The 25975-nt window shown below is 44.4% G+C and overlaps 1 protein-coding gene across 1 annotated transcript; it reads right to left on the bottom strand.

Annotated features, from left to right (window-relative positions):
- Positions 1–903: 903 nt before the first annotated feature.
- Positions 904–14548, bottom strand: LOC144736280 (GTP-binding protein Rheb-like). The gene is made up of 8 exons (XM_078618954.1): positions 14314–14548; positions 8690–8761; positions 6828–6895; positions 5671–5753; positions 4971–5027; positions 3151–3198; positions 2843–2924; positions 904–2483 (listed from the first exon to the last, which is right to left on the bottom strand). The coding sequence occupies exons 1-8, from the start codon at positions 14363–14365 to the stop codon at positions 2391–2393; spliced, it is 555 nt and encodes a 184-aa protein (XP_078475080.1). The 5' UTR covers positions 14366–14548; the 3' UTR covers positions 904–2390.
- Between the last annotated feature and the right edge of the window lie 11427 nt (positions 14549–25975).

Here is a 25975-nt window from a genome sequence, read left to right as displayed (position 1 = left end):
GAGTTAATTTTAAAATTAAATGTTATTTATGTAAAAGCTTTAAATTTAAATGTTTCTATTTAAAAGCATCAGGGAATGTAACATTGTTAAACATTAACTCCCTTGCACACACGCGGGGGTACGATACGAAGGGAGAGTGATAGGCGTAGTTCGAGGCTTTAGGCCTAGCTGTAGGCTTTAGGGCGCTGTGAGTAAAATTTGAATTTAAAAGTTTTAATTAAAAGCTATCTCAGGGAATTATAAGGGAATGTTACACTTGTTTAGCCAGGAAAGCCTCATTAATTTAAATGTTTTAATTAAAAGCTATCTGAGGGAATTATAAGGAAATGTTACACTTGTTTAGCCAGGAAAGCGTCACTGAGTCTAAAGGTTTTTGTAGGGTCATGCCAAGTGTTTGCAGTAGGGGGCGATGTTGCTACACGGTCGGACGGACGGTCGGACGATATAATCTATTGTAGGCTGGTCCACTTCGTTCCTACCAGTAATAGATTTTTTTTGCATTTGCTTCATCTGTCATATTGCCCCCCTACATTAGCAGGGTTAAAAACAGTTGCACTTGTATCTGGTTTCCTCCTATGAAAAGTATTGGATAATTGGACAAATATCTCAAAGATGATGCTTCTAAAAGTGAGGTCTAAAGACTCGTCATCAGGCTCCTTATAACTCCACCAGCTAGATCGGTACTGTTCTCCATTCAGAAACAAAGCAATGAGCCTCAAGCACTGCGACAATGCTATAGTCACAGCTCGCAAGCTCGAAGTGCCATGGACAATGGAAATACAAAACGCTTTATCACCATCATATAAACCTATTCATTTTATGCAGTGCCAATGATATAGTGTACAGAATACTTATTAAGCAATGATCCCAGCCCACCGATTGTAAAAAATAAATACAACGGAATGCAGAAATATGATAACATTTATTTACAATAAATTGTTAACCATACAGTATGTTGTTTTATTGTATAATTAATGTTAATTTCCCTCTTTTTAAATACATCTGAAAAAGGTATAGACATTTCGAAAAAGTGATGTAAAAATGCTGTCCCCAGGCTTGCCACTAGCTAACCTGCATATGATTAAAAATGTGTTTGGGCCTATGTACTAAATGAATATACTATAAGTATACATGTGAACACACACATATTATTTTCAGGATATATTGGAATTATACACAATACACATGTATATTCATTATAAACGTCTAAAAATATATTTTTTCAACGTCTGTGTTCATGCCGATGTAGAGGTGCATGATGGTTTATCTCCATAAATTCCATAACCAAAGCACAAAGCTTTGCATACACTGATCATACATCAGAATTCAAATGTGCAGCATCACATCTCACGAAGCGCATTTGTTCAGAAAGTAATGTTAGAACCATGTTTAAAACAAAAGATGCCCAACACTCTCGTGCTCGATTGCTCTGCATGTCCATCAACTAAAGCAAGCATAAGCAAGAGCTGCAATGCATCACGCCTTTTTCAAAACCAACATGTTAAGGCATTTTCATCACACCATAATTTCTGAAGTCAAATCTTATCACAAGACGAAACCTGCACTACCATCCGAGCAGTATTCTCACTGGACGGAAGTCATGTACAACTTTACACGCTACACAAATGTCTGGTAAAGAAGGGGATTATGATGTAGTTAATAAGATTAGTTAAATGAATCTCGGCAGAGCAACACAATGCATGTCATTGTCTACAATGAAGGGCGAATAATTTATTTCTTAGCAGTATCCAAACTCAATTGTGACACAATATGAAACCAACAGGTCAAAATGCTTCTTGAAAAGACAGTTTTCAAATAAGGCAAACAGTACTATTCACCTAAAGGTGAAACAGACAAGCCATCAGTGGGAAACGTCTGTGTGACCAGCAGGGCTATAGGAATCCTGGAAAATGTTATATTTTCTTCACGAAACATTCATTATTTGCTATAAGAAAGAGCACCTTTGTACATTTTATGTAAACCGCACACGCATAGTTATTTATTGCTTAAATTCAAAAATTACTCCAAAAGCTTTAGGAAATCTGAAATGAGGCTACATGTTTCTGCAGATTTTCACTGGCCATGGTGATGAGTGCACAGCATGCAAGGGGCCCAACGAAGAGTACGCAGACCCTTTGGGATGTACCACTGAAAAAAGGGGTGGATCTCGTTTAGCAATTTCAAAGGCACAACGTTAGCATTACTAGATATAATTCTAGAGTAGAGAACTGCACCTGAGAGTCACACAGCACACACCCATAATTCAAGACAACTGCTCAATGCAAACTTCTCTAATGTGGGCACAAAGCAAAGATCAACTGAATAAACATAACATACAATTAGCCAAAGCATTGTAACTAATTGGCAGGAGGGACAGGTGCAGCAGTTCATCACATGAGGAAGCAGGAGGTCTTTTCTGGGTGAGCACTGCCATCCGCCCGCTCAATCTCCTGGATCATCCACTTAAACACCTCTACCACCGTCTGCACGAGTACAAGTGAACAAATCATAACTTGCTTAAACATCGCAATCAATTATCATCATCTCCCCCCCCACGCAAATGGCAAAGCCATCCATTGCCCATGGCCAATGTCACGTGAAATTATTATTGGTAAAGCATGTCGACTCTCAATTGTTTTTAAAACAAATTCTGCCCATGTTCGAATTTCATCATTTTTATTTTCAGATACAAATGGTTATTCAGAAGAAACATTAAAATATTTAGTTTTTCTATTTAGTTTTCTCTTACTGCTGAAAAAAGTCAGGGCTTACAAATCATAATGGGATTGCAAGGGCTAAACACTCGGGAAAATGTAAAAGGACGATGGGTTCCACCACTAACCTGATGCTCTTTAGCAGTGGACTCCATAAAAGCTGCATTCCATGAGGTCGCCAGAGTTTTGCCTTCCTCACAACTGATCACTCTGTTTAGAATAAAGAAAAAATGCATGAATGTGACGAGGGGAACATAAAAAAAGGATTCATACTCTTAGGTTTTTTCAGTAAAGTGACTTTACCGAAAAAACCTAAGAGTATGAATCCTTGCAGTCACGAAAGCTTCAAATCTAGAATAAAATAGGGATCAATCGAGACTTCGATGAGAACAGAATTCGTGTCCCATGCATACCGATGGTAGTGTGTGTAACTTGCCTCTCCATGTGCAGGTCTTTCTTATTCCCCACCAACACCAGGGGCACACTATTGCAATAAACATCACAGGCCTAAATTAGCCACAATTATGATGCAAGTGTGTGCACACAGTTACATCCACTAATCCAAACGCTACTAATACCAGTTTAGGAGGAAACCAGACCAGATCTAATTAAGAACACAGCAATCACATGTAGTGAGGAGCTTAATTCACAAAAACCCACACAATTATTAAACCCTCTGCGAATAAACATTAAATATGCCACAACTTACACTTAACGTTTAAATATAGTTTTTCAATGTTTTTCACCACATTTGCTAGTTTATTTCAGGGAGAGAAACATTTCATGAGGATGCTTTTATTTGGCACAGATTTGACCAACTTAGCTGTATCAGTAAGTAGTTGCATCTCTTTTCAGGTTTGCAACTTACACAGGTCAACAAAAAAAAAAAATTTCTGGCCTGGACTTTTGCAGCTGTTTTAGACTAATTTCAGGGTGCTGATTCCAAATCTGATCTCAGATCTGCTCTATCACATCTCATTTTATGCTATCGGCATACCCCATTTTCATTGATTTTACCCGAAATTAACTCTGTCACTTATGATTGCAAGTTGTTGCGAGTCAGTGACTGCCTTAGTGTTAAAATATGGTGCTGTATTTTTAGGATAGTGTGTTTATAATATAATTTTATGTAGATATCCACATTTATTTAATATTTTTCTTCTGCAGTTTTTATTGAAATGCAATATTTGATATCTCAAAAACCTGATGTGATAGACAAAAACTGATGCCAGATTTGGAATCAGCACCCCAAAATTACATTAAACCCGTTGGAATACCTTATGCCAGAAAAAGTGTGTTGACCAGTGTTATTGATACCCGATTTACGTACTGTGGTACCTCGCCATACCCTACTCGAGATTTACAAAGATTTACCGTTAAGACCAGCATTTTTTAGTCAACACGGCGACGTGCATGTGCCCGATGGCGCCGAAACGTTGTGTTCCTGACTATCGTAATCTATGTTATATGATAAACACAACAAATGATACATATAGTATAATATTATCTTAATATATGAATAATACACATTTATTTTTCACACCGATGGTTGTGGACTATAGATGTGCAATGGGTTACTGAGTATCCTCTGGATGGTGGATTGTAACTTGGTATAGTACCTAAACAATCTCTTTGCTTCGATTTAAGTACTTAAAATTTACATTCTGGTTTTCAGGAATGCATCCTGGGCGTATATCCCTGCTGCTTCACATGACATGGCCTAGCGTAATACATTCATCGCTTGTTGCGGAGGTTCAGGGTGTGTATTCAGCAGACGCTCTGATTAATAATTCGGGTGTATTAACCATAAAATATGCGCACTGTCTGCTTCACAGTGGATGTAAAAGATCCTATGCCATCTACAGGAGTTGGCCAATGTGTTTCGACAATATGGTCCAAATTTTCCAAATTCCAAAAATTACCTGCAAATAACTCAATTGGGATTTTTGCAGCCATGTGCACTCAACTTTTTAAAAGATGCCCTATGCGCTTCGAGTTATAATGTAAAGTAGTATACAAGTCTGCCCATCTGAAGACATGAATAACTTTAGAGTGCTTTTTTCTTTTGAAATTGTGTTATACAGCATATAACTCGTCTGTTGTCACTGCAATGTGCAAAGCATCTCCGTTCAATTGTAATTCTCTTGTTCTACACCACACTCTTCGCGCATATGTCTCCACTCATAATGTGTTTAGTAAAAGTGAGAAATACTCTGTAAACAAACAGTTATAACAGTAAAAAAGATTTGTACTCACTGCACTTTCCCAACCATATCCAGCAGCTTGTCATGGATCACTCTCACCACCTCAAAACTACAAAAACAAAGGGACAGCATGCAACCACCACTGCAAACATAATCGCATATCTCACCGAAGATGTTTTCCATGTCCCGCTGGCTCTGAGCAGTATTAGGAATAACATTCCACTATTAATATGCAATACATTGTAATAAATCTAATTATTATATGATTCTTCCAGTGCAAAGATCATGCAGGTTTACATGAGGTGGAAGGCAATATGTTTGCAAGAACAAAAGATAACACGTACATAAATTTAATCCAAAGACTGGTGGCCATTGCCCTTACAGTGTAAGTGGACCACACATGTCAATGTGTATGTATTTGAAGTTATTTTGCACCGTACGTAATCAACCATGCTAATCATAGGTGTGGGGAAGGACAAAAAACTAAGCACAAAAAGAAGTTAAAGAAATTAGTTTTCAATCTAAATTTAAAAGTGCATAGCTCCAGTGGCTTCTTAATATCGGAAGAGCGTTCCAGACGGTTGTAGAAGCGCATCTGCTCGCGCGCAGTGCCAAAAGCCACTGCTGCGAGGGTGACCGGAATTTGCGCGATGGTTTATGCTCCTTGGCGAGATCAGTAAGGTATTGTGGTTCATTCGTGGCAAGCATTTTGTGTGTAATGAGTGCGTGAGGATCGTGTGCGGCCTCCTCACCTCTTGATGGACGTCACAGAGTAGACCAGCACGTAGCCGTGAATGTCCATGGAGTAGGTTTGAGGGAACATGGAGTACTCATCCTGGTTGGAAATTTTCACATTAAAGGCAGAACAAATAACATGGTGAAAAACAGAGCAGTAGCATCAATGTAGATATCATCTCGGGCCACATATGTAGAAATTGTAAATGACCAATTCCAAAAAACCAACCCTATTTTGAACGAATATGTTACAAACTGGTAAGGAGTAAGAATAATGCACAGGGGAGTTGATAGTTAATGTAAATTTTTCGACAACCCCATTGATCTCTTGGTAATTTGCAAGATGGACACCACACATGTTTAAATTGAACAGCATAAAAAATAACACGCAATAATTCTAGATTTGAAGCTTTCGTGACTGCAAGGATTCATATTCTTAGGTTTTTTCGGTAAAGTAACGTAGGTAAAAAATTTAAATGAATAAAAGTAAAAATTAAAATAAAATTAAAATAGCGACGTTTCAGAAGCAACACAAGCCTCCGTCTTCAGGTGGACGTAGAACGTAGATTCTTCTGGATGAACAACAGCAGCCGGTCCCTCTCGGGGACCCGGCTAATATCCTCTGTTACGTGGCTGGCCCCACCCTTAGCCACGACCACCATCTAGAATCCTCGAGCAGGATCTCGACCCTGACACGTGACCACCCCTGCCCCCACTTGGGGGCCCTGTGTAGACTTAAACGGTCACGTGTCCTCTGGGGTCAACCAGAGTGCCACGGCCGAAAATAACCCCATTCCCGTGCCTGGCACTCACACACCCTATCCTGTAGGGGTCAGTACTACACGCAGAGCGTGGTGCTATCCAGCACTGTCAGTAAGCGCTCACCGAGCCTCTCTAGGGCCGGTACTGCACCCACATCCTAGTGGTGTCCGCAATGTCTGTACATCGCACGCCGTACCTCTCTAGGGCCGGCACTACACAGTGACATCCGCGATGTCACTACACACTTATGAGATGGCTGGCCTGCTGTATATAATAGAGCCACACCAGATCCGATATGGTCTTGTCACACTTCTACATCCAGTCGCCAACTGCAATATAATTATAATATAACATTTGATTAAAAGTTATGAATACAACAAATGGGCTAATGAAACTGATACTACATTCTCACCTGACCAGCTGTGTCCACCAGTTTGAGGTTAAACTCCTGTCCATTCACAGTGAGATTCTTCGTGAATGCTGTAAAGAAAGAGGGAGATTTCTAAACAAAAACAAATTTAATAAAGCCTGTAGGCAGTGTAGCAACACCACATTCCGGGTGATCTGTGGGCGAGATGAAATAAGAGCATCTCAAATGTTCTGTTAAGTATGGTCAAGCCCCCCTGTTAAATTGGTTGTTAAATTGTACAAACTCCCTTGTCGAATGTGATTTACAGTAAAAGTAGAATTGGGGCTACAATAGAAAATAACTTTTTCAAGTTGGTGCTGTGTGTTTATAAAATATTCGTGTACTTTGACGGGAGAATTGCCATTCTTTAGCAAACATACAAATTAAATAAAAGTGTATTCCTTAAGATTGGACTGCTCATTCAACACTGGTAAAAGAGTAGCATTATTTTAACTTGATTTACTATATTATTATTTTTTGTTTTATTTTATTTTTCTACCTACGTGACTTTACCAAAAGAACCACAAAGTATTGATTTACTACTTTTCATAATTACATTATCAAACATATGGAATAAACCAGAGCTTTGGGCAATTAAACTATTATTGTATTTGCCAATTTTGCTTTTGCTAAGCAAAATAAGAACACAAACAACAAGACAGTTTATTTATTTCGGACCGCCAATGGGGAAGCCAACCTTTACTACGTTGAAGTTATGAAAACAGGATGAGCTGAGGTGGAAAATGGAGTTGAGTAAGAGGAGAAGCCTTCATCGACCATTTTTACACAAAACAATCACCACAATTTCCACTCACATTACACTTACACTCAACAATCACCCAACATTAACCCCGCACCTGACAACTCACGTCACACCACTCCCAAGGCGCTCACCTCTGTATGTTCCTATGACCACTGTTTCATTGCTTTTATGGCTTTATTTTGGTGATTTTCGAAAAGTTTTTTGGTTTGGCCATGTTTGTTTGTTGTAGTACAGAGTTAGACTGATGGCCTTAATCTAAGTTGTTTTGTGGTTGTTGTTGTTTGACTTGCATCCCACTGGGATATTTGCACAGGGTTGGTGTACGGTGATTTTTTCTGCAATATTTAGCCGTCTTTTCTTGGATTTTCTGTTTGCACATAGTCACTTTAAGATGTTTTCTTGTTCACGTTTTTGTTTTTTGTTTGTTGCGGTTGCACCCGATTCAAGAGCCGAATGGCTCACAGGGCTATACCTAATAAATGAACTTTGAACCAAACATCGTACATTTGCCACTCACCTGACCCAAATCAGACTTGCCTGACACTCACCACTAACCATTCATCTTCACAAGACAAACTCGCCTGAAAGTCACCACTCACATGAACCTACCGCTCACACTCACCAGGTGTGCACTACTAATCTACTAGTCTGTAGCATACGTTGCACTCTAGTGCCATATAGGCAGCATCACGATGTGCAAACAGCAGAGGTCGCAAACGGGTTCTGATTCCTTACCCGTACCCGGCCGCACCAGGGTCGCAAACGGGTACCCGTACCCGGCCGAGTACGGAACCATTCTGGACTCAAACCAATCGGGTAGGGTACGGGTATCGGGTACCCGGTTGCCACCTCTGGCAAACAGCGAGTCCATTTCAGTGGATGGTATGTTGTGATTACATGTAGATTTCTTTTTCTCTATGGCAAAAATGAAAAGTCAGGGGGCACCATAGTTGTCTTTATTCTTTAGGTGAGAATGAGTCCAGAATGGTTCCTATATAAAATGAAGACTCCTTCAGTAATCTACTAAGCAATGATCATTGACACACTTTACACATAAAAATCACAAAGAGGTTTGTTATTTGCAGTGCATTAACATACTTACTGTTTTCAATGGTGGGGTCATAGGAGTCCACAAACTGACCCTCGACAAACTGGATGGTGAGAGATGACTTTCCTGTAGGACAAGCAGAGTTCAAATATCATGAGAAAAACAAATAAAAAAGCAAAAACACAGTGAGAATTACCGCAAACGTGAACAGCATGTTGATGAATAGTGGGAAGCTGTGGGTCAACCATCTGAAGGGACACGTTTTCAAAACAACATGAGAAGTAGCAAAGCATTATTGTTTTTGCAGAATACATATTTTAAGAATGTAACCGTTTCAAGAATGTGCTTTGTGTGTCCGGTCAAACTGTTCTCTACAGCACATAATGTATTCGTGGAATATAACAGCAGTATGCCGGACATTCCCCATAACTGCAAAGGCTCTGACCCTCTCCAAATACTCACCTGATAATCCTGGAACCAAACAATCAACACAGTACTCACTTATGACTAACAAATCAAGGGTTCGTAATGCAAATTGGCTGTTGTACAGTACTGTATTGTACTCTCACTGGTAGGAACCTCCTGGTTACACCAGCCCACAGGGGATTATTGTGTCCGTCCGTCCGTCGTGCATCCAAAAATGGGAGGGGTGTGGCTGGGTGGAGAGGGGAGGGTGAGGAGCTGCGTGGGGAGGGAGGGGCTGGGTGGGGAGGGGCTGGGTGGGGAGGGTGGGGAGGGGAGGGTGAGGAGGGGCTGGAGGGGCTGGTCACCCCGTGGTGCCCTTATAAAACTCAACGTTTAACCTACTCACGCCGGCTTGTGCCCGCCCTCACAGTCGGGCATATTTGCGGAATACACCACGCCGCCGTTGACCCTGGCCATTGACCGAGCAACCCAACGTTCCTACCAGCTGCCTCCGCAGGAATGTGTTTAAGCACTGGCAAGGTGTAATAGCGTGCTAAGTCCAGTAGGGGGCACATTCGGTCTAGCTAAGAAATCACAGGTAAAACAAATTTTCAGTCAACCAAGTTCTCACAGTACCCTGTACAATGAAAATTACACGAGTCAATCATATGACAGACATACCCACTGACACGTCTATAGGATGACCCATCTTACGGAGGGGGTGACTTCATCTTCGTCCGACACTACACATTCACCACTCTGCAAATCACACACTTACATTTACCACTTACACTCGCCAGATACTCTCCACAAATCCATTACTGTTCACAGCACTGGCACTGCAGTGCTGTATAGGTAGTGTCTGCGACATGCAAAAATGCACTTAATCAGCAGGTGACGGAATCGCTCATTGCTGCAAGTGGTGGGGACAGTTGTTCTGGCCTAAGTCACAGGTCATGCATGGGTCAAATGCTATTCCATACGTCCCTTATAAAAATGAAACTGCTTCATAAGCAGTTTAATTTGTATGTCATTCTGGAAGTATGCCCGTTTGCCGACCATAACTTTGTTGGGATTTTAATCAGACTGAGTTAAGGCGAGTGAGTGTCTGAGCAATGCACCTCTGGTTTTAGTTGAGTGTGGTGAGCGTGTGTGGTTCGTGAGATTAGTGAGTGGTGTCAAGTAGGTGGAGTGGTAGTTGCGTGTAAGTGTCAAGTGTCAGATGAGACTATGATGAGTGGTGTCAGGTGAGTTATGTATTGTGAGTAGTGTCGAGTGGTGAACATCTGGTGTGTGATAAGTGGTAAGTGTTCAATGTCTGGTAGTCGTCAGGTACCTGCTGGTGTCTGGTGAGTGTGACAAATGGAAGGGTCTCGTGTTATTGTTAGTGTCTGATGAGGGTCTCGTTTCAGGTGAGTATCTGGTGAGGGTATAGTGATTGTCAGGTGAGTATGAGGGTCAGGTATCAAATTCTGGAAATTGCATTTGCTCCCTTAACAGGTACTGGGCCGTTAGAGATGCCACAACCACACCTTAGCTGGTTTTCACATTTCTGTAATCTTAACCACTTCAATTGGCTGTTATTATTGAAGTCGTTCGACTATCCTGTAAAACTTCTGACCATTTATCGTCATTCTATAAAGATTTTTCTTGGAGTGGGAAACTTGCTTCAGTTGTGCTGGCCATGAGCAATTAAAGAAGGCGATGTTTGTCGTTTCAGCAGCATATTGTAATTGCTCACCTGTGAAAAATATAGATCTTCACAGCCTGACGGGGAAGGTATGTTTCACGGCTGCTGTCTCACAAGGGATAACTCAAAAGTCCAATATAATGACCATCAGCGGCTGGTAACTGTCAACAAAAACCCCTTCTAAAACCCCAAAAGTAAAAAAAGATGTATTGAGAAATAAATCTTACAGAGAGATGTAAAGATAGTCAGAGAGTAGTAAAGACGGTTTAAAGAGTTATCAGAGCTCTCGTAGATTCAAGTCCCTCTTAGCTTTGCACACACATACCTGCGAAATACGACTCCGGGTGTCGTGAACTGAACACGATATCTGCCTGGTCTGCAGACATTCTGTCATGTCCCCTTTAGTTTTATTATAGCTCGAGAGGTGGCGTCCCATACAGCAAGTGCAGCCGCACAGGAGGAGCGACTTCCATTGACTCAATGCTCGGGGTATGGAAGAGAAGGGTTTCATTGCTGGACCGGAGGAGACGTGCAGGGAAGGAATGCAAGTAGAGAGTGGAGGATTCGGTGGGGGCGAGGTCACTCTCCACTGGGTCATGTACAGGAGAACACTGTCCATGGCACGTTGTCAGTAATGTGCCCTGCACTATCGTGTGCATGTGTCAATGTTAGCCAACTGGGTATGCTGCAGTTATGGGTGGTATATATTTTACATTTCAGAGACGTGCCATCAAGTCAGTCCATTTTAGTAGAGCATTGTTACAGGAATGTGTAAGGCATTGTGCTTAAGTGTTTTAAACATTCACCCCTTGTTTCAGTGCTGTATGAAAATGAGATGGGCGCCGGGAGGTTTGAAGGTAGACTTTTAAAAAGTGGAATTTTTCTTTCATCCATGTACGATGTGCTGCGCAGCATTTTTCAGAATATCGTACACTTCGTGACAGTACATCACGGACAGTGCAAACGAAACATAAAAACACCAACAGTCTGTGATATTTGTTTCACACGTAGGCTTTCGCAACCAATAGAATCCATAATAAAGGTTGTGTTTGGGTTAGATCACGTAAACAGCACAAAGACAATGCACGATCAGAGCATTTATAGCTCGGGGTGAACAGCTACAAAATGGGACCTTTCTTGCCAGTATCAAAGTATGAACTTGATTCCTTGCAAAAAGGTTTCTATTTGGTGTTTGGACATTTTAACACATCTGTTTTATTGCCTGAAAGGGAAAACCCTATTCTTATTTTTTCATACGTTTGATACTGGCAAAAAAGGTCCCATTTTGAAGCTGCTCACCCCCAACTATAAATTATCTGATTGTACTGTTTGCCTTTTGGCGTTCTCTAGTCTGACACTAGGGAGACTAGGCCCTAAATAAGTCTGTCTCTGGTGTAGGCCAATCAGTTTCAAAGACAATGCCATATATTAACAAAGCATGTTTGTTTGCATGTTCACCACAAGTGCGGTTAATGCGAACTATTTTGGTTTGAACATCTTAACACCTATTTTCTTGCCAGAAAGGGTAAAACCTATTCTTATTTTTTCATACGATACACAGACTTGTCCAGGCTATATATACAGTACTTCTAAAATGTACACCATGTATACAAAGTACCGTATATCAGCGTGTTGTGATATGCGTACGTGTAGTAGGATATACAACAACTTGTAAGGGGCTGTACAACGTAAAATTGCATTATATCTAAGTTCTGTATGATTTACAATGGCAGTACGGTTGTGCGAAATGGTAAATCAGCAAATATACAGGTTATACGTATGTTATATAGTTTAACACATAGGCTTTCGCGACCAATATCATCCATAAGAGGTTTTTTGGGTGAGATCACGTAAATATATAAATGTGTCGTTAAAACCCGCCACCACCCGACACAGCCAACTAGTAAGGGTTGCCACGTAAACAGAACATGCCAATTCGTCACCAGTACAGCACACCGGTGTGTTGGAGAGCAAAGCCACAATATTTACAATCCGAGTACGACTAGCTTCATCAGGCGACAGACAGATTTGTGGAGAAGTCTAACCGTTTCGTTCCTTATATAGAGGCGTAGATGTGGTGACTACGCTTCTGCGCTCTTGGGCCACGTGGGGGGGGGGGGGTTACAGAGGCAACGTACTTTGCTTGTTATTTGATTTGGTTTTGGCATTCAATGCCCTGTTGATTTGTGCATCATTGTAACCGTTCATTTGCAGCGCTTCTTTAACATGTTGAATTTCACTTCTCAGACTGTCATCATATGACACTTTTTTAGCTCAATGAATGAGCGTCTTGATAAGAGCAGATTTCTGTGCGGGGTGATGGTGTAACTCTGCATTCAGATAGGCGTCAGCTGCGTTTTCTTTCGGTAAACACTTTGTGTTGTTATTTTACCATTTCGACCCCGTCCGAGCAGCTTCCACTTCCATAGTGAACTGGATGGATGGGTTTTGCGAGTTGAGATGATAATAACGCATATGTTATGATATACACAGTGTGTAACGCAATGTCGAGTGTGATTTGCTATAGCAGTGCTGTATTATTTCCTCACAGCATGGTCAAGTGTTGTATCCCAGAAATATCTTCATGCTCCATACCTCAGCGTACCGAGATACATTGTAGGCTTTTCAATGGTAGTGCCTCTTAAGTGCTGTGCAATAAAGACACGCTCCTTGCCCTAAGCCTTAAGCTGGGTTGTTAAACGGTAAACCGGTGACTGTTCTCAGATGATTACCGGCACTAAAAGTCAGGAACCGGTTCTCGATCCAAGTAGAATTTTATCAATGCACCGATCGGCACAAACTTCACGGTGGCCTAAGCCACAGCATGCTACATTTTGGTTCCTCGTTTCTCAGTTAAAAGTTAAAAGTGTAAACCTGAAACTGGCCAATTTGCTTGCTCACGTCACGTCTGAAGGGGGTCTCCTCCTCCGTGATTTGAAGCTCCAAAGGGCATCTGGCGACCTCTTTAACCCTGACCAAGACGACTTCAGAGAGTTTAGCCCACTACACGCGACTTACTGATCGACTTTGATAAACTCATCTCATATTGCTGAGTTCAGACAGGCGATGAATAATCTAAAGGGCAACCGCTGTTAATTGCAAGCCCATTAATAAAAAAAAAGTCAAAACAAATGTTGCGTTGAGTTCTGTAGACATTACTACACTGAATGTGCAACCAGGTAACCCGCTTTCTTCATGTGGTTACCGGTAATGCCTAAAAAAACTTTAAAACACCCCGTAGCCCTTCGATAACCCACCGTGGGTCACGGCGACACGCGCCGCGCCCATGCGCTGTGGGATTTGCAATCGCCGCGCTAAAGCGCTGTGGGATTTTCACAACGCCACGCTGACACGCCGAACGACACAGACAGTGCCCCCCACAAGCAGGCGACGGCTGTGCCACGGTGCGTGCCGCACACCTCCTGCAAGAGGGGGGGGGGGGGGGAGGTCACAGTCGCACTCAGGTGCCGCTTCGCTCTGCTCGGGGAGCGAGAGGCATGGGGAAACGGAGCGGCGGCGCCGCAACCGCTGGGCCCCGAGGCCAAGGCCACGGCCGCCCGCCCGCCACGCCGCGTCCTCTTACCGACGGAGCGGTAGCCGAGCACGGCGATCTTGCGGTACTTGGGCTGCGGCATCGCGGTGCACGGCTGCGCTGTCGCGGACACGCGAAGAGACGTGGAGGAGTGAGGACGAGGACGACGAGGAGGAGGAGGCGCGGGACACCGGGTGACGCCGACTGGAGCAAGAGCACCCGCCACGACGAACTGCGCATGCGTATTCGCTTTACGGCAGCACCGCTCTGTGTACGGAACTGTCGTAAAGTTCATACTCACGCCCTTGCGCGGAGGGAGGGGAAGGGGTGGGGGGAGGTTGGTAGGGGGGAAGGGGTGGGGGGAAGGGGTGGGGGGAAGATGGGTGGGGGGAAGGAGGGGAAGACGGGTGGGCCGTGGGGGGGAAGTAGGGGTGGGGGGGAAGTGGGGGTGGGGGGGAAGTGGGGGTGGGGGGGAAGGAGGGGTGGGGGGGAAGGGGGGGAAGGAGGGGTGGGGGGGAAGGGGGGATGGGGGAGATGGGGGGAAGTGGGGGGATGGGCGGGCTCCCTCCGCCCCCAATGACCCTGGGGCCATGCAAGGCGGGGTCAGCGTTGAGCGCAGCAGTAAAAGCAGGGTCAACTTATCAAACAAAAACAAAGAGAGAAAGAGGCACCAGAAAAAGGTTGGGTGCGGGTGAAAGTTCAGCCCTGCGTTTTTGTAGAATAGGCAGGTAAAGGAGAGTGGATGGAGGGAACCAAACGATATATGACTGGAGCAGTAGCGCCGAAATATGTTTCCAGAGTTTTTACAATCTGAAAGGAATTTTTTTTATACAGGAATAAGGAAGCACTTCTGAGGCTACGGGAGGGAGTTATATGAACTAAGTGGCCCTTTAGGTAATTGGCAGATTTGTTTAATGGCACATTTAGGATGAAGACGGCCCAGTGGTGGTATCTCCGGATATCCAGGGGGTTCAGATTTGAGCTCAGGGGCCGTACATAAATGACGTCACGCACCTAGGGGGGGTAGGGGGGTCAAACAATTGTGACGATGTGTGACGAGGGGAGGGGGTTGAGAAATGTGACGTCACATCAAAATTCGCAACTTCAAAAAAATATAAACAACACGTTCTACTTAATTAAATAACAGGACCTTGCAGGGTGGTCTTGTAGGAACGAATAACCAAAGAATATAAACATAATGTATTATTACACTTGTTTAGCCAGGAAAGCCTCACTGAGTCTAAAGGTTTTTGTAGGGTCCTGCCAAGTGTTTGCAGTAGGGGGCGATGTTGCTACACCTAATCGGACGATACGAAGGGAGAGTTTGAGGCCTAGTTCTAGGCTTTAGGCCTAGCTGTAGGCTTTAGGCCGCTGTGAGTTAATTTTTAATTTAAATGTTTTAATTATTAATGTTAAAGATTTAAATTTAAATGTTTCAATTTAAAAACATCAGGGAATGTAACATTGTTAAACATTAACTCCCTTTCACACACGCGGGGGTACGATACGAAGGGAGAGTTTGAGGCCTAGTTCTAGGCTTTAGGCCTAGCTGTAGGCTTTAGGCCGCTGTGAGTTGATTTTTAATTGAAATGTTTTTATTATTTATGTAAAAGCTTTAAATTTAAATGTTTCTATTTAAAAACATCAGGGAATGTAACATTGTTAAACATTAACTCCCTTTCACACACGCGGGGGTATGATACGAAGGGAGAGTTTGAGGCCTAGTTCTAGGCTTTAGGCCTAGCTGTAGGCTTTAGGCCGCTGTGAGTTAATTTTTTATTGAAATGTTTTTATTATTTATGTAAAAGCTTTACATTTAAATGTTTCTATTTAAAAACATCAGGGAATGTAACATTGTTAAAAATGAACTCCCTTTCACACACGCGGGGGTACGATACGAAGGGAGAGTTTGAGGCCTAGCTCTAGGCTTTAGGCCTAGCTGTAGGCTTGAGGGCGCTGTGAGTTAATTTTTAATTTAAATGTTTTAATTAAAAGCTATCTCAGGGAATTATAAGGGAATGTTACACTTGTTTAGCCAGGAAAGCGTCACTGAGTCTAAAGGTTTTTTTAATTAAAAAGCTATCTCAGGGAATTATAAGAGAATGTTACACTTGTTTAGCCAGGAAAGCGTCACTGAGTCTAAAGGTTTTTGTAGGGTCCTGCCAAGTGTTTGCAGTAGGGGGCGATGTTGCTACACGGACGGACGGACGATATAATCTATTGTAGGCTGGTTCACTTCGTTCCTACCAGTATAATTGTTATAACAACACTAATTTTGATTAATTTTCATTGTTAACTTTTTGATTATTTAAATTTATTAAGGTCACCTTTTATTTTTAGAAAATATATTTTGTTAAACTTAAGAACCGGAAGTCAAACCACGTCACAATTTTATAGAGAATAATACAGTACTTCGTCAGGAAGAGGAAGTGCAAATAAAATGTTAATGCAGTCGTTATATTAAAAACGCTTGATAGTATCGAATAATAATTTTAAAAAAGTAAGTACAGTACTATTATTCCTGTCATATCAATCTACAGAATTTTTAATCGCACACATTTGTTTATTCAATATTAATGTTTAATATCAGTATTACATTTTTATACTATTATGTTACGATAACATTTATGATAATATAGAGAGAAAAGTTTTTGGGTACAAAGATATCAAACAGCCATTTTTGAGCATGGAGGGATAATTATGGAATAATAACTAAATATACGTAATTCGGCAAGTGTACAATAGCCAACGCATTCTCCTTGATTAATTATTCCTCCATGAAATTGTAGTTCTTTGTACCCAGCAAATGGCGTCATGCTTCTTTTCGCCATTGTCCTACTATGAACTATGAGTGACTGAATTTAACCATTTAGGATCTTTAATTTAACTACGGAGTTCCCTTATGGAAATGATTTTTTTTTCAACCGCTCACGATTCAGTATATCGTGTGCACGATTTAGTATTTTACGCGCAAAAAATCTATAGTTTTTTTTATTCCATGAAGGACCATTTTGCTTCTCCATGGGAGAATGGAGCACACATTTTGTAACATTTTTGAATGATTGTTATGAAACATTTTTATTCTAATGATTCTACCAGGGCTTTTCATTCTGTGGAATGAATATGTGATTGTTATATTTGTACTCTCCATTTTGCTTGGTTCTACTACAAAGTTTCACGTATTTTTTATAGTTATAACTATTTGATAATTATACGAGAATTTCAATATAATGTTGTGAACATCTGCAGTTTTAGTTAGACAATGAATATTTTCAAGTGAATTTCATGCTAAATTTCAGCTTTCCAATGCCTCCTTTTTAATAAATGTTTTTTTCCCACAACATCAGAGTGCAGCGCCACATTAAATACGCACTACAATGACAATAGTTTAAAGTGATTTGAAGCATGCTTTATTTTCAAAATGGAAATACGGTTTTAGGGGGGGGGCAGAGCTTTGTGACGTCATATTTGAGGGTGGGGGGTCTGACTTTTTGTGACGCCGTGTGACGAGAGGGGGGAAGTGGGGGGATCAAAAATCGGCCAAAATCGCGTGACGTAATTTATGGACGGCCCCTCATGGGATTGTAATGAGTTCTATAGGGGGGCGTCAATGGCAAAATGGAGAGCACGAGGGTAGATTCGGAAACTAGGCAGTAGATTTGGTCACAATAATCAAATATGGGCAGGATGGTGGCTTTAGCTCTTCTCAGGCAGAGTGGATGTGCAATACTGTACAGTGTTTCTGTCGAGGAATTCAATGTTTTTGTTTATCTTATTCAAAATCAGAATCTTTATTTATACTTGAGGAATCTGATGAGCTATGAAGCTCTTTTTCACTGATATCCAGTCGGCCATGTGATCATTGTGGGTTTTTAAAGAGAGTCGAATCTAGGATAACGCTTACAGTATTGAAGTTATCAACATGCTCAATTAGCAAGTTGATAACTTGGGTGGGCTCATTATTTGGGTCTTTCGGTAAAGTCACATAGATAGGTTCAAAGAAAATAACAAAAAACTACGACGTTTCGATCACACCACAAGCGATCGTCTTCAGGAAAAGGGGGGTTAGCTTCCAAAGGGAAACTATTTAAAAGGGTTTGAAACGGGCGTAGCCCAAATGTCAGCAGCCAATGTTAATGCAATTGGTGGGCAGCCAACCCGACGGTGGTTGGTTTTCCACCAATAAAAGGGCTGCCAGGTGAAAATTTGCATGTTAATGAGAGATTAGCATGTTAATGGAAAACGCAGAGCCGCAAATGAGGGGTAGTCGGCGCGCGAAGTGGCTGTGTTGGTGTGAACCCTGTGAAATGGGCATAAAGCACTAAATCGGAAGATGGTAGGATGGGAACATCATAGCCAGTTATGATTTAAACTGGTTGATAACGTCCTTCCAATGATTGCTCAGTTTGTACCCGTCTTCTCGGTTGAAATTGTGTCTGTGTCTATATTTATGGATGGCTTCATGAACGAATCTTTATTAGAGAAATCGTGGGTGGGCTCGGCTCATTTGAGAGCTGTTCCAATAGTGGTCGGCTTGTACAGTGTGGTGGTGATACAGGTTTTGGGCAGCGAGAGAATAACATTCCATTTGTCTATTTATCGATGATGACCAGTTTTAAGGTATTAAGCTTTGATTGCAGATTATCGAAGTCTTGTTGTAGCTGATGTAACTCCATGGAACTTCTGGAGGCTTATATGAAAACCAATGATGCTGAAAATGCATCTTTATATGCGACTCCAGAAGGCTGTGCCTGTTGTATAAAAATGCATGTTTGTGGTAAGACAAAGACGTAGGCGTTTTGTCTGCCTCGTTATTAGAAGTGACGAACATGACGGGATTTGCAGGCCAAAGTCCAAGTCAATTGGTTTCTGGGGGCCACAGAAAATGCTCATAGGATCTAGAATGTAGTAATTGTAGTACGATCTGAAATGCCGTCAGGGAAAAACTTTTTTTTTTATTTAAAGGAAATATGCATGTGTTGTTGAGTCAGACAAAGGCATGACAGCAATGATTATATCATCCAACTGTGCTAGCAAATAACTTGTAAGTCATGTCTGCAGACAATCAAATACAGATTGCATGTCAGAAGTCTTTTTTATTTGCTAAAATGAAAACCCTAAAATTTAAAACATCGGAACACAATATTTCACAACTGCCACAATTTTAAATCGTGTTCAATTGCCATTTTCGTGGATTAAGTATAATCTCATTTATTGCAACACGAGGACTATTGGAACCGCTTTCAACTGAGCCCAGCCCACCCAGACATGTTGACCATCCTAGTAGGTTGACATGAATAACTTTTCTCTTGGGTCCATCCACCCGGTAAGCAGGTTTTTTGTAAAGGAGGCGATGCTCATTTGTGTAAATACACACTGCTTAAATTTACAAGCAACCCCTTTTGTTCAGACGAAAATCTGTCTGGATACTTGGCAACTGCATTAGGCTCTGAAGAGGCCACGTTTTACGAGATGTATTTTAATCTCAGCCGCAAAAGACTCCAGTTGCATATTTAGTTGTGTGGCATATGCATGTGAACCAGCAAAATATCTGTGGGTTGGATTTGTTGCACCGAATGCAAGTCAACTGGTACGCGTGAAAGACAAACGTGTATGTATATATATATTTGAGGATATGGTCTTGTTAATGAAACTGAAAGTTAATTTATACAAATTCAAAGCTAAATCAATATTAAATATATGTCCGTCTGTCTGTCTGTATACACAAAATTGCGAAGGATTTGGCTCACAAACCGTGGGGTTTACATAAAAAAAAATAGCCAGGTACCATGCCGTAAGCCCCGTGGTGAGCAAGCGCTATTCCATTTTCCCATCCATCAACGTTTATGTACTTTATTTAGCGATTTAGCTTTATTACGCCACTCGGCTGACAGGGGGTTGCCCCTGGCAACGCACAGGCGTCATCGGAGGAGGGGGGATTTCTCTTTCGCCATGCGAATAAAATACACGCAACGCTGAGGTAAATTCTTAAAAGTTTCATGTCCCCCACCCCAATGTGTGCGCTTACTACCATAGGCTCGCTAGATACTAATCATATAGCGCTAGCGCTTACATAGCATTGTTGCAGCGCGGGCGGGGGGATGGTGGGGGGGGGTAGCGGCCCAGCCCCCAGCCTGCCAAGGTGCCACCTCAGCCGGCTGGGCAATGTAGGCGAGGCCGGGGGCTCTGCACGGGACTAGGCCTCACCACGGCAATGTTAAGTACTTTTTTCTTGCTTCTTTCGCTAAACTCACGTTCATAGAAACCTATTATTTAAATAAGCACATTGCAAATATTACATTAACTCACGTACATAGAAAACTATTAATGTTAATAATCACCTTGGAAATATAATATTTTTGCTTGTGTGCTGACAACTAAAATTACAAATTTACTTGGTAAATATTATTATATTTATTATTGTGTCTAAGACCTTGTGTGCATGAGTCCATATGCGTGTCTGCGACGATGTTAGTGTGTGTGCACGTCCGTGTGTATCAATCGGTGTGTGTGCGAGTCAATGTGTGTGGTCATGAGTTGATATGTATGCGTGTCAGTCGATGTGTGTGTTGGTCTATGTGTGTGCGTGGTGTGTGTACACAACTAATATTTAACTATTAGGTTACTACATTTTAAAATTAGAATGTGTGTGTCTAAGTCCATGTGTGCGTGTGAGTCCATTAGTGTGTGTGTCAGTCGATATGTGTGTGTGTCAGTCGATGTCTGTGTGTTAGTCAATATGTGTGCGTGGTCTGTGTGTGTAGACAACTAATTTTTATTTTATTTTGTTCATACATTTTCAAATATTTATGTGTGTGTCGAAGTCCATGTGTGCGTGTGAGTCGATGTGCGTGTCTGCGTCGATGTGTGTGTGAGTCGATGTGTGTGTGAGAGTCGATGTGTGTGTGAGAGAGTCGATGTGTGTGTGTGTCAGTCGATGTGTGTGTGGCTCCATGTGAGTGTGTAAGTCCATTTCTTTGTGTGTGTGTAGGTGCATGTGTGTGTGTGAGTCGATGTGTGTGTGTGGAGTAAAAATAAAAAATCAATTGTGTGTGCGTGTAAATCGATGTGTGTGAGTCGATGTATGTGTGTAAGTCCATGTGTGTGTGTGAGTCGCTGTGTTTTTGTAAGTCGATATGTGTGTGTGTAAGTCAATGTGTGTGCGTGTAGACAACTAAAATTTTACACTTAAGTTTGCACATTTTATAATATTAATGTGTGTGTCTAAGTCCATGTGTGCGTGTGATTTGATGTGCATGTCTGCGTCGATGTGTGTGTGTGAGTCGATGTGTCTGTGTGTGTGAGTCGATGTGTGTGTATGGGTCCATGTGTGTATGTAAATCCATCTGTGTGTGTAGGTCGATGTGTGTGTGAGTCTATGTATGTGAAGTATAGTAAACTACGGCGGGAAACCACTTGACGGGTAGCACACTTTATTCATACTTGGGTTGTCACAAAAACACGTGTTGTCACTACAGCTCACGCTACACGTTCCACCTGACACGGGTGGTAACTACTGCTCACGCTACACGTTCCACCTGACACGGGTGGTAACTACTGCTCACGCTACACGTTCCACCCGGCTACACACACACGGGCATTCCAGCCCCGTAGCATCCGGGGGAACCTCTAGACCCACCCCAGCTTGGGTACGGATCACGACCACTGGGTCCCGTGGCCCGGTCCTCACACGGACGTCCGGCCCCCGGGTCCCAAGGTCCCGCCTCTGAGCCACACAGGGCCCCGGTCCCTACAAGGACAGCGGGACTAGGTGTCTCAGGGCCCTATCTCTTCCTCCTCCGTCTTCCGTCTTCACTGGTCACCAACTTCCCCCCGAGCGCCCGCGCGCACCGCCTTATATAACCCTCCGCTCCAAGGAGACGGAGCCTATGCGGACCGCGATGCGAGCACCCACCCTAACCGACCAATCATCACGCGCTGCCACACAATCCCTTCTTGTGCCAGCGCACATAACCAATCCCCACGCGCTGCCACACGATCCATCACTGTCAGCGCGCGTCACCAACACACAGCCAATCACCATCACATAACCCATGACCCCGCGCTGACCTACGATCCCTCACCGTCAGCGCGCGTCACCAACCCACAGCCAATCACCACGCGCTACCCCATGATTCTTACTACCAGCGCGTATCACCACTACATCACCCCCCCCCCCCCCCCCCCCCCCACATAGCTCGCAGCCGGCCCGGCTGCCAAACAACAACAAACCAACAAAAAAAAACCCCACTCCCGAAGTGTGCCCCGTAACACAACAACAACGCAAAACAACAACACAACACAACAAGACAACACAACAACACAACACAACAAGACAACACAACAACACAACAACAACCTATGTAGAAACCGACGAGCAACACAATAAAGTTATTCCGAAAAAAACGTGTCCAGTGTCTCCTTGACTACCGATCCCCCTTCCGCACGCTCCTTGAATGGGTGATAAAGTGGCCGAGCGGACGGGGAACGTAGTGATGAGACGCTCCGGCCGCGTCGGCCCGCATCCCCACCCCATTTATTCGGTCAGGAAAAGTTGCGCGACCTAGCGCGAGTTCGCCTGACCGGTCCGTTGTACGGGACGAGACGCTGTCGACCGTCCGGTGGCACCGGCAGCCCAGGAAGGCACGGTTCGGGCCTGGAAGAACCGGCCATGCCCCGGGGATCCGGTCGCCGGTGGTCGGCAGCTGTCAGTTCCCGGACACCTGGGAGCGGATCAGGCGAAAACATGTGAGGATCAGGCGAAGAAATCCCCCTTCCCGGGTCGTCTGTCACATCACCTGCTCGGTCATCACGACACACAGGAAGACCATATGGTGGCGAGAACGGTTTAAGCCGGGAGGGGTGAACGTACCACCGGCGCTATCCCCATTTTATCTGAACACACTGGGGGCGTGCAACCCGCACGACCTCGACGGGTCCCCGCCATGGCCTCAACAATTTAGGTGACGTAGCCAAAGGTGCATGAGGGCAGTGCAGCCAGGCCTTATCGCCCGGTTTCCAATCGTGCACAAACACCTTCCGTGCACGCAAGCGCTCGTTGGCGACTTGCCGAGATCTTGAATTAAGCCGTGCAGCCTCCCGTGCATCGGCGAGTTTTGCAATGTTAAATTTAATATGGACGGCCAATTTGGAATTGGGCCGTGGCGCGGAAAGTCCCAGCTGAGTCTCCATGGGCGGATCGGCCTCCCGACCATACATCAGATAAAATGGGGAAAACCCCGTAGCTGCGTGGGGGGCCATTCTATACGCGGCGAGGACCCCCGGGACCTGCAAGTCCCAGTCAACCTGTGCCTCGCACACCTGCTGGCACAACATGGAGGTTAAAGTCCTGTAGAGTCGCTCCACCATCCCGTCAGTCTGTGGGTGGTACGGGGAGGTACGCACCTTTTTAGTACCCAAAAGGTCGCACACCTCCTGCAGCAATTTACTCGAAAAATTATTTCCCTGGTCGGTCAGCAAGCGTTCGGGAGCCCCCTTGTCCAAGACGTAGCCTTGGACAAAAGCATCCGCCATGGCCGCCGCTGACTGGTTGGCGAGTGGCCACGCCATAGGCCATCGGGTAAAGTATTCCACACCAACCAACAGGTACTTGTTACCCCTAGGCGTGACAGGAAAAGGCCCCAAAATATCCAGCGCAACGAGCTCGTTGGTGCGCGAGACCTGAATAGACTGCAGCGATGGATTCAGCGCAATGGGCGGTGGTTTCCGTTTGGCGCAATCCACACACCCCTTCAGTATATTGACCACATCGCTCCCCATCCCCGGCCAATAATAGTCCCGCTGGATCAGGGCAAGCGTTTTGTTTACCCCCAGATGTAAGAGGCGTTCGTGTGCAGCCAAAACAACTTTGCCCCGCATAGCGTAAGGCACGACGAGTGCGTGCCGCCGGGACATATTGTCCCACCTCATTAGCAGGCCCTGCTTGAGCAGCCAGGAGCCAGCCCGTGTTTGACCCTCCTCGGGACCCCCCGCCCTACGACGCAACGCGAGCAGGGAGCTGTCAGCCATCTGGAGTCGGCCCCACTCAACGAGAGACAGTGAGAGTAGCGAGTCCCTGCCCGTAGGATTAGCCGCGACCAACTCACTCTCGGGCACAGCACCTGGCGGTTTACAGCGCCCCGACCCCATCAAGCACGCACATTCAGGACTAGGTGACAACCGCGACAGGGCATCCGCGTTGGTGTGGCGCAACCCCTTACGGTAAGTGGTCGTAAATTGATAGTCCTGGAGGACTTCCAACCACCGTGACAATTGGCCCGAGGGCTGGGCGACCCTCAATGAATACTGAAGCGCCGCATGGTCCGTCCGGACCGTAAAATGACGGCCATAGAGATAAGGCCGAAATTGCTGCACAAAAAAAACAATAGCCAGCAACTCGCGACGGGTGACGCAGTAGCGCTGTTCCGCAGGCGACAAAACCCTGCTACCATAGGCAACCACCCGTTCAACTCCCCCAACGACCTGTGAGAGCACACCCCCAATGCCCGTGTTACTAGCATCAGTATCCAGCAAGAAGGGACTCGTAAAGTCAGGGTAACGTAAGGGCGGGGCACCCACCAAGGCGTCCCGAAGGGAGCAGAACGCGGCCTCCTCCTCTGGCCCCCATCGAAACCTGACTCCTTTGGCTGTTAGAGCGTGCAAGGGTTTGGCAATGGTGGCGAAATGCTCCACGAATCGGCGGTAGTATGACGCAAAACCAATGAAGCTGCGGACCTCAGAAACCGACGTGGGCGTTGGCCATGAACTGACACAGTTTGTCTTCGCGGGATCGGTGGAGATCCCTGAAGAATCGACAATGTGGCCCAAGTACCTTACGGATTTTCGCAGAAGGTGGAGTTTCGCCGGTTTGAACTTTAACTTAGCCGAACGCATCCGCAAGAACACCCCTCTTAATCGCTGGAGGTGTTCCTCAAAGGTTTTACTGAAAACAATGACATCGTCAAGATAAATTAAGCAAGTATCCCATTGCAAACCCGACAAAACCAATTCCATAAGGCGCTGAAACGTCGCGGGGGCGGAGTGGAGTCCCATGGGCAACCGATTAAACTGGAACAGGCCCCCTGGGGTCCGGAATGCTGTCTTAGGTTTAGACTCATCTTCGAGTGGCAGCTGCCAGAATCCCGACAGTAAGTCAAGTGTAGAAAAATACCGCGCCCCGGACAATGCGTCCAGGGACTCGTCCATCCTGGGGAGCGGATACGCGTCGGCCACGGAGATTTTATTCAGGCGACGGAAATCCACACAAAATCGCAAGGAGCCGTCTTGCTTTTTAACCAGAACGATAGGTGCTCCCCACGGACTGGATGAGGGCGAAATAATATCGGCCGTCAGCATGTCATTGACGGCCGATTGAACGTGTTCCTTCTCGGCAGGACTCAGCCGGAAGGGATTCTGCCGGACTGGTGCTGCATCGCCTGTTTCAATGTGGTGGCGTAACAGGTCCGTGCACCCAATATCATATTTGTGCGTGCTGAACACATCGGAAAATTCGATCAGCAGAGCGCGCAGCGCACCCAATTGCACCCTTGACAAATCACTCGAGTCCGCACACAGCGAATCGACCCATTCAAGGTCATCACCCAATGCAATTTTCTGCGCCGGGACGGGATCAACATGTGCAACAAGGCGCTCTTCCGCAGGGACCCGTGCCGCGTGAGCAAGCACGGTGCCCTGCGGAATAATGGCCGGCCTA

The sequence above is a fragment of the Lampetra planeri genome, chromosome 1, assembly GCF_965212315.1.
Source record: "Lampetra planeri chromosome 1, kcLamPlan1.2.h2, whole genome shotgun sequence".
Lineage (NCBI taxonomy): Eukaryota > Metazoa > Chordata > Hyperoartia > Petromyzontiformes > Petromyzontidae > Lampetra > Lampetra planeri.
Note: the sequence above shows the minus strand (reverse complement) of the source record. Positions and strands in the feature narration are given on the sequence as shown.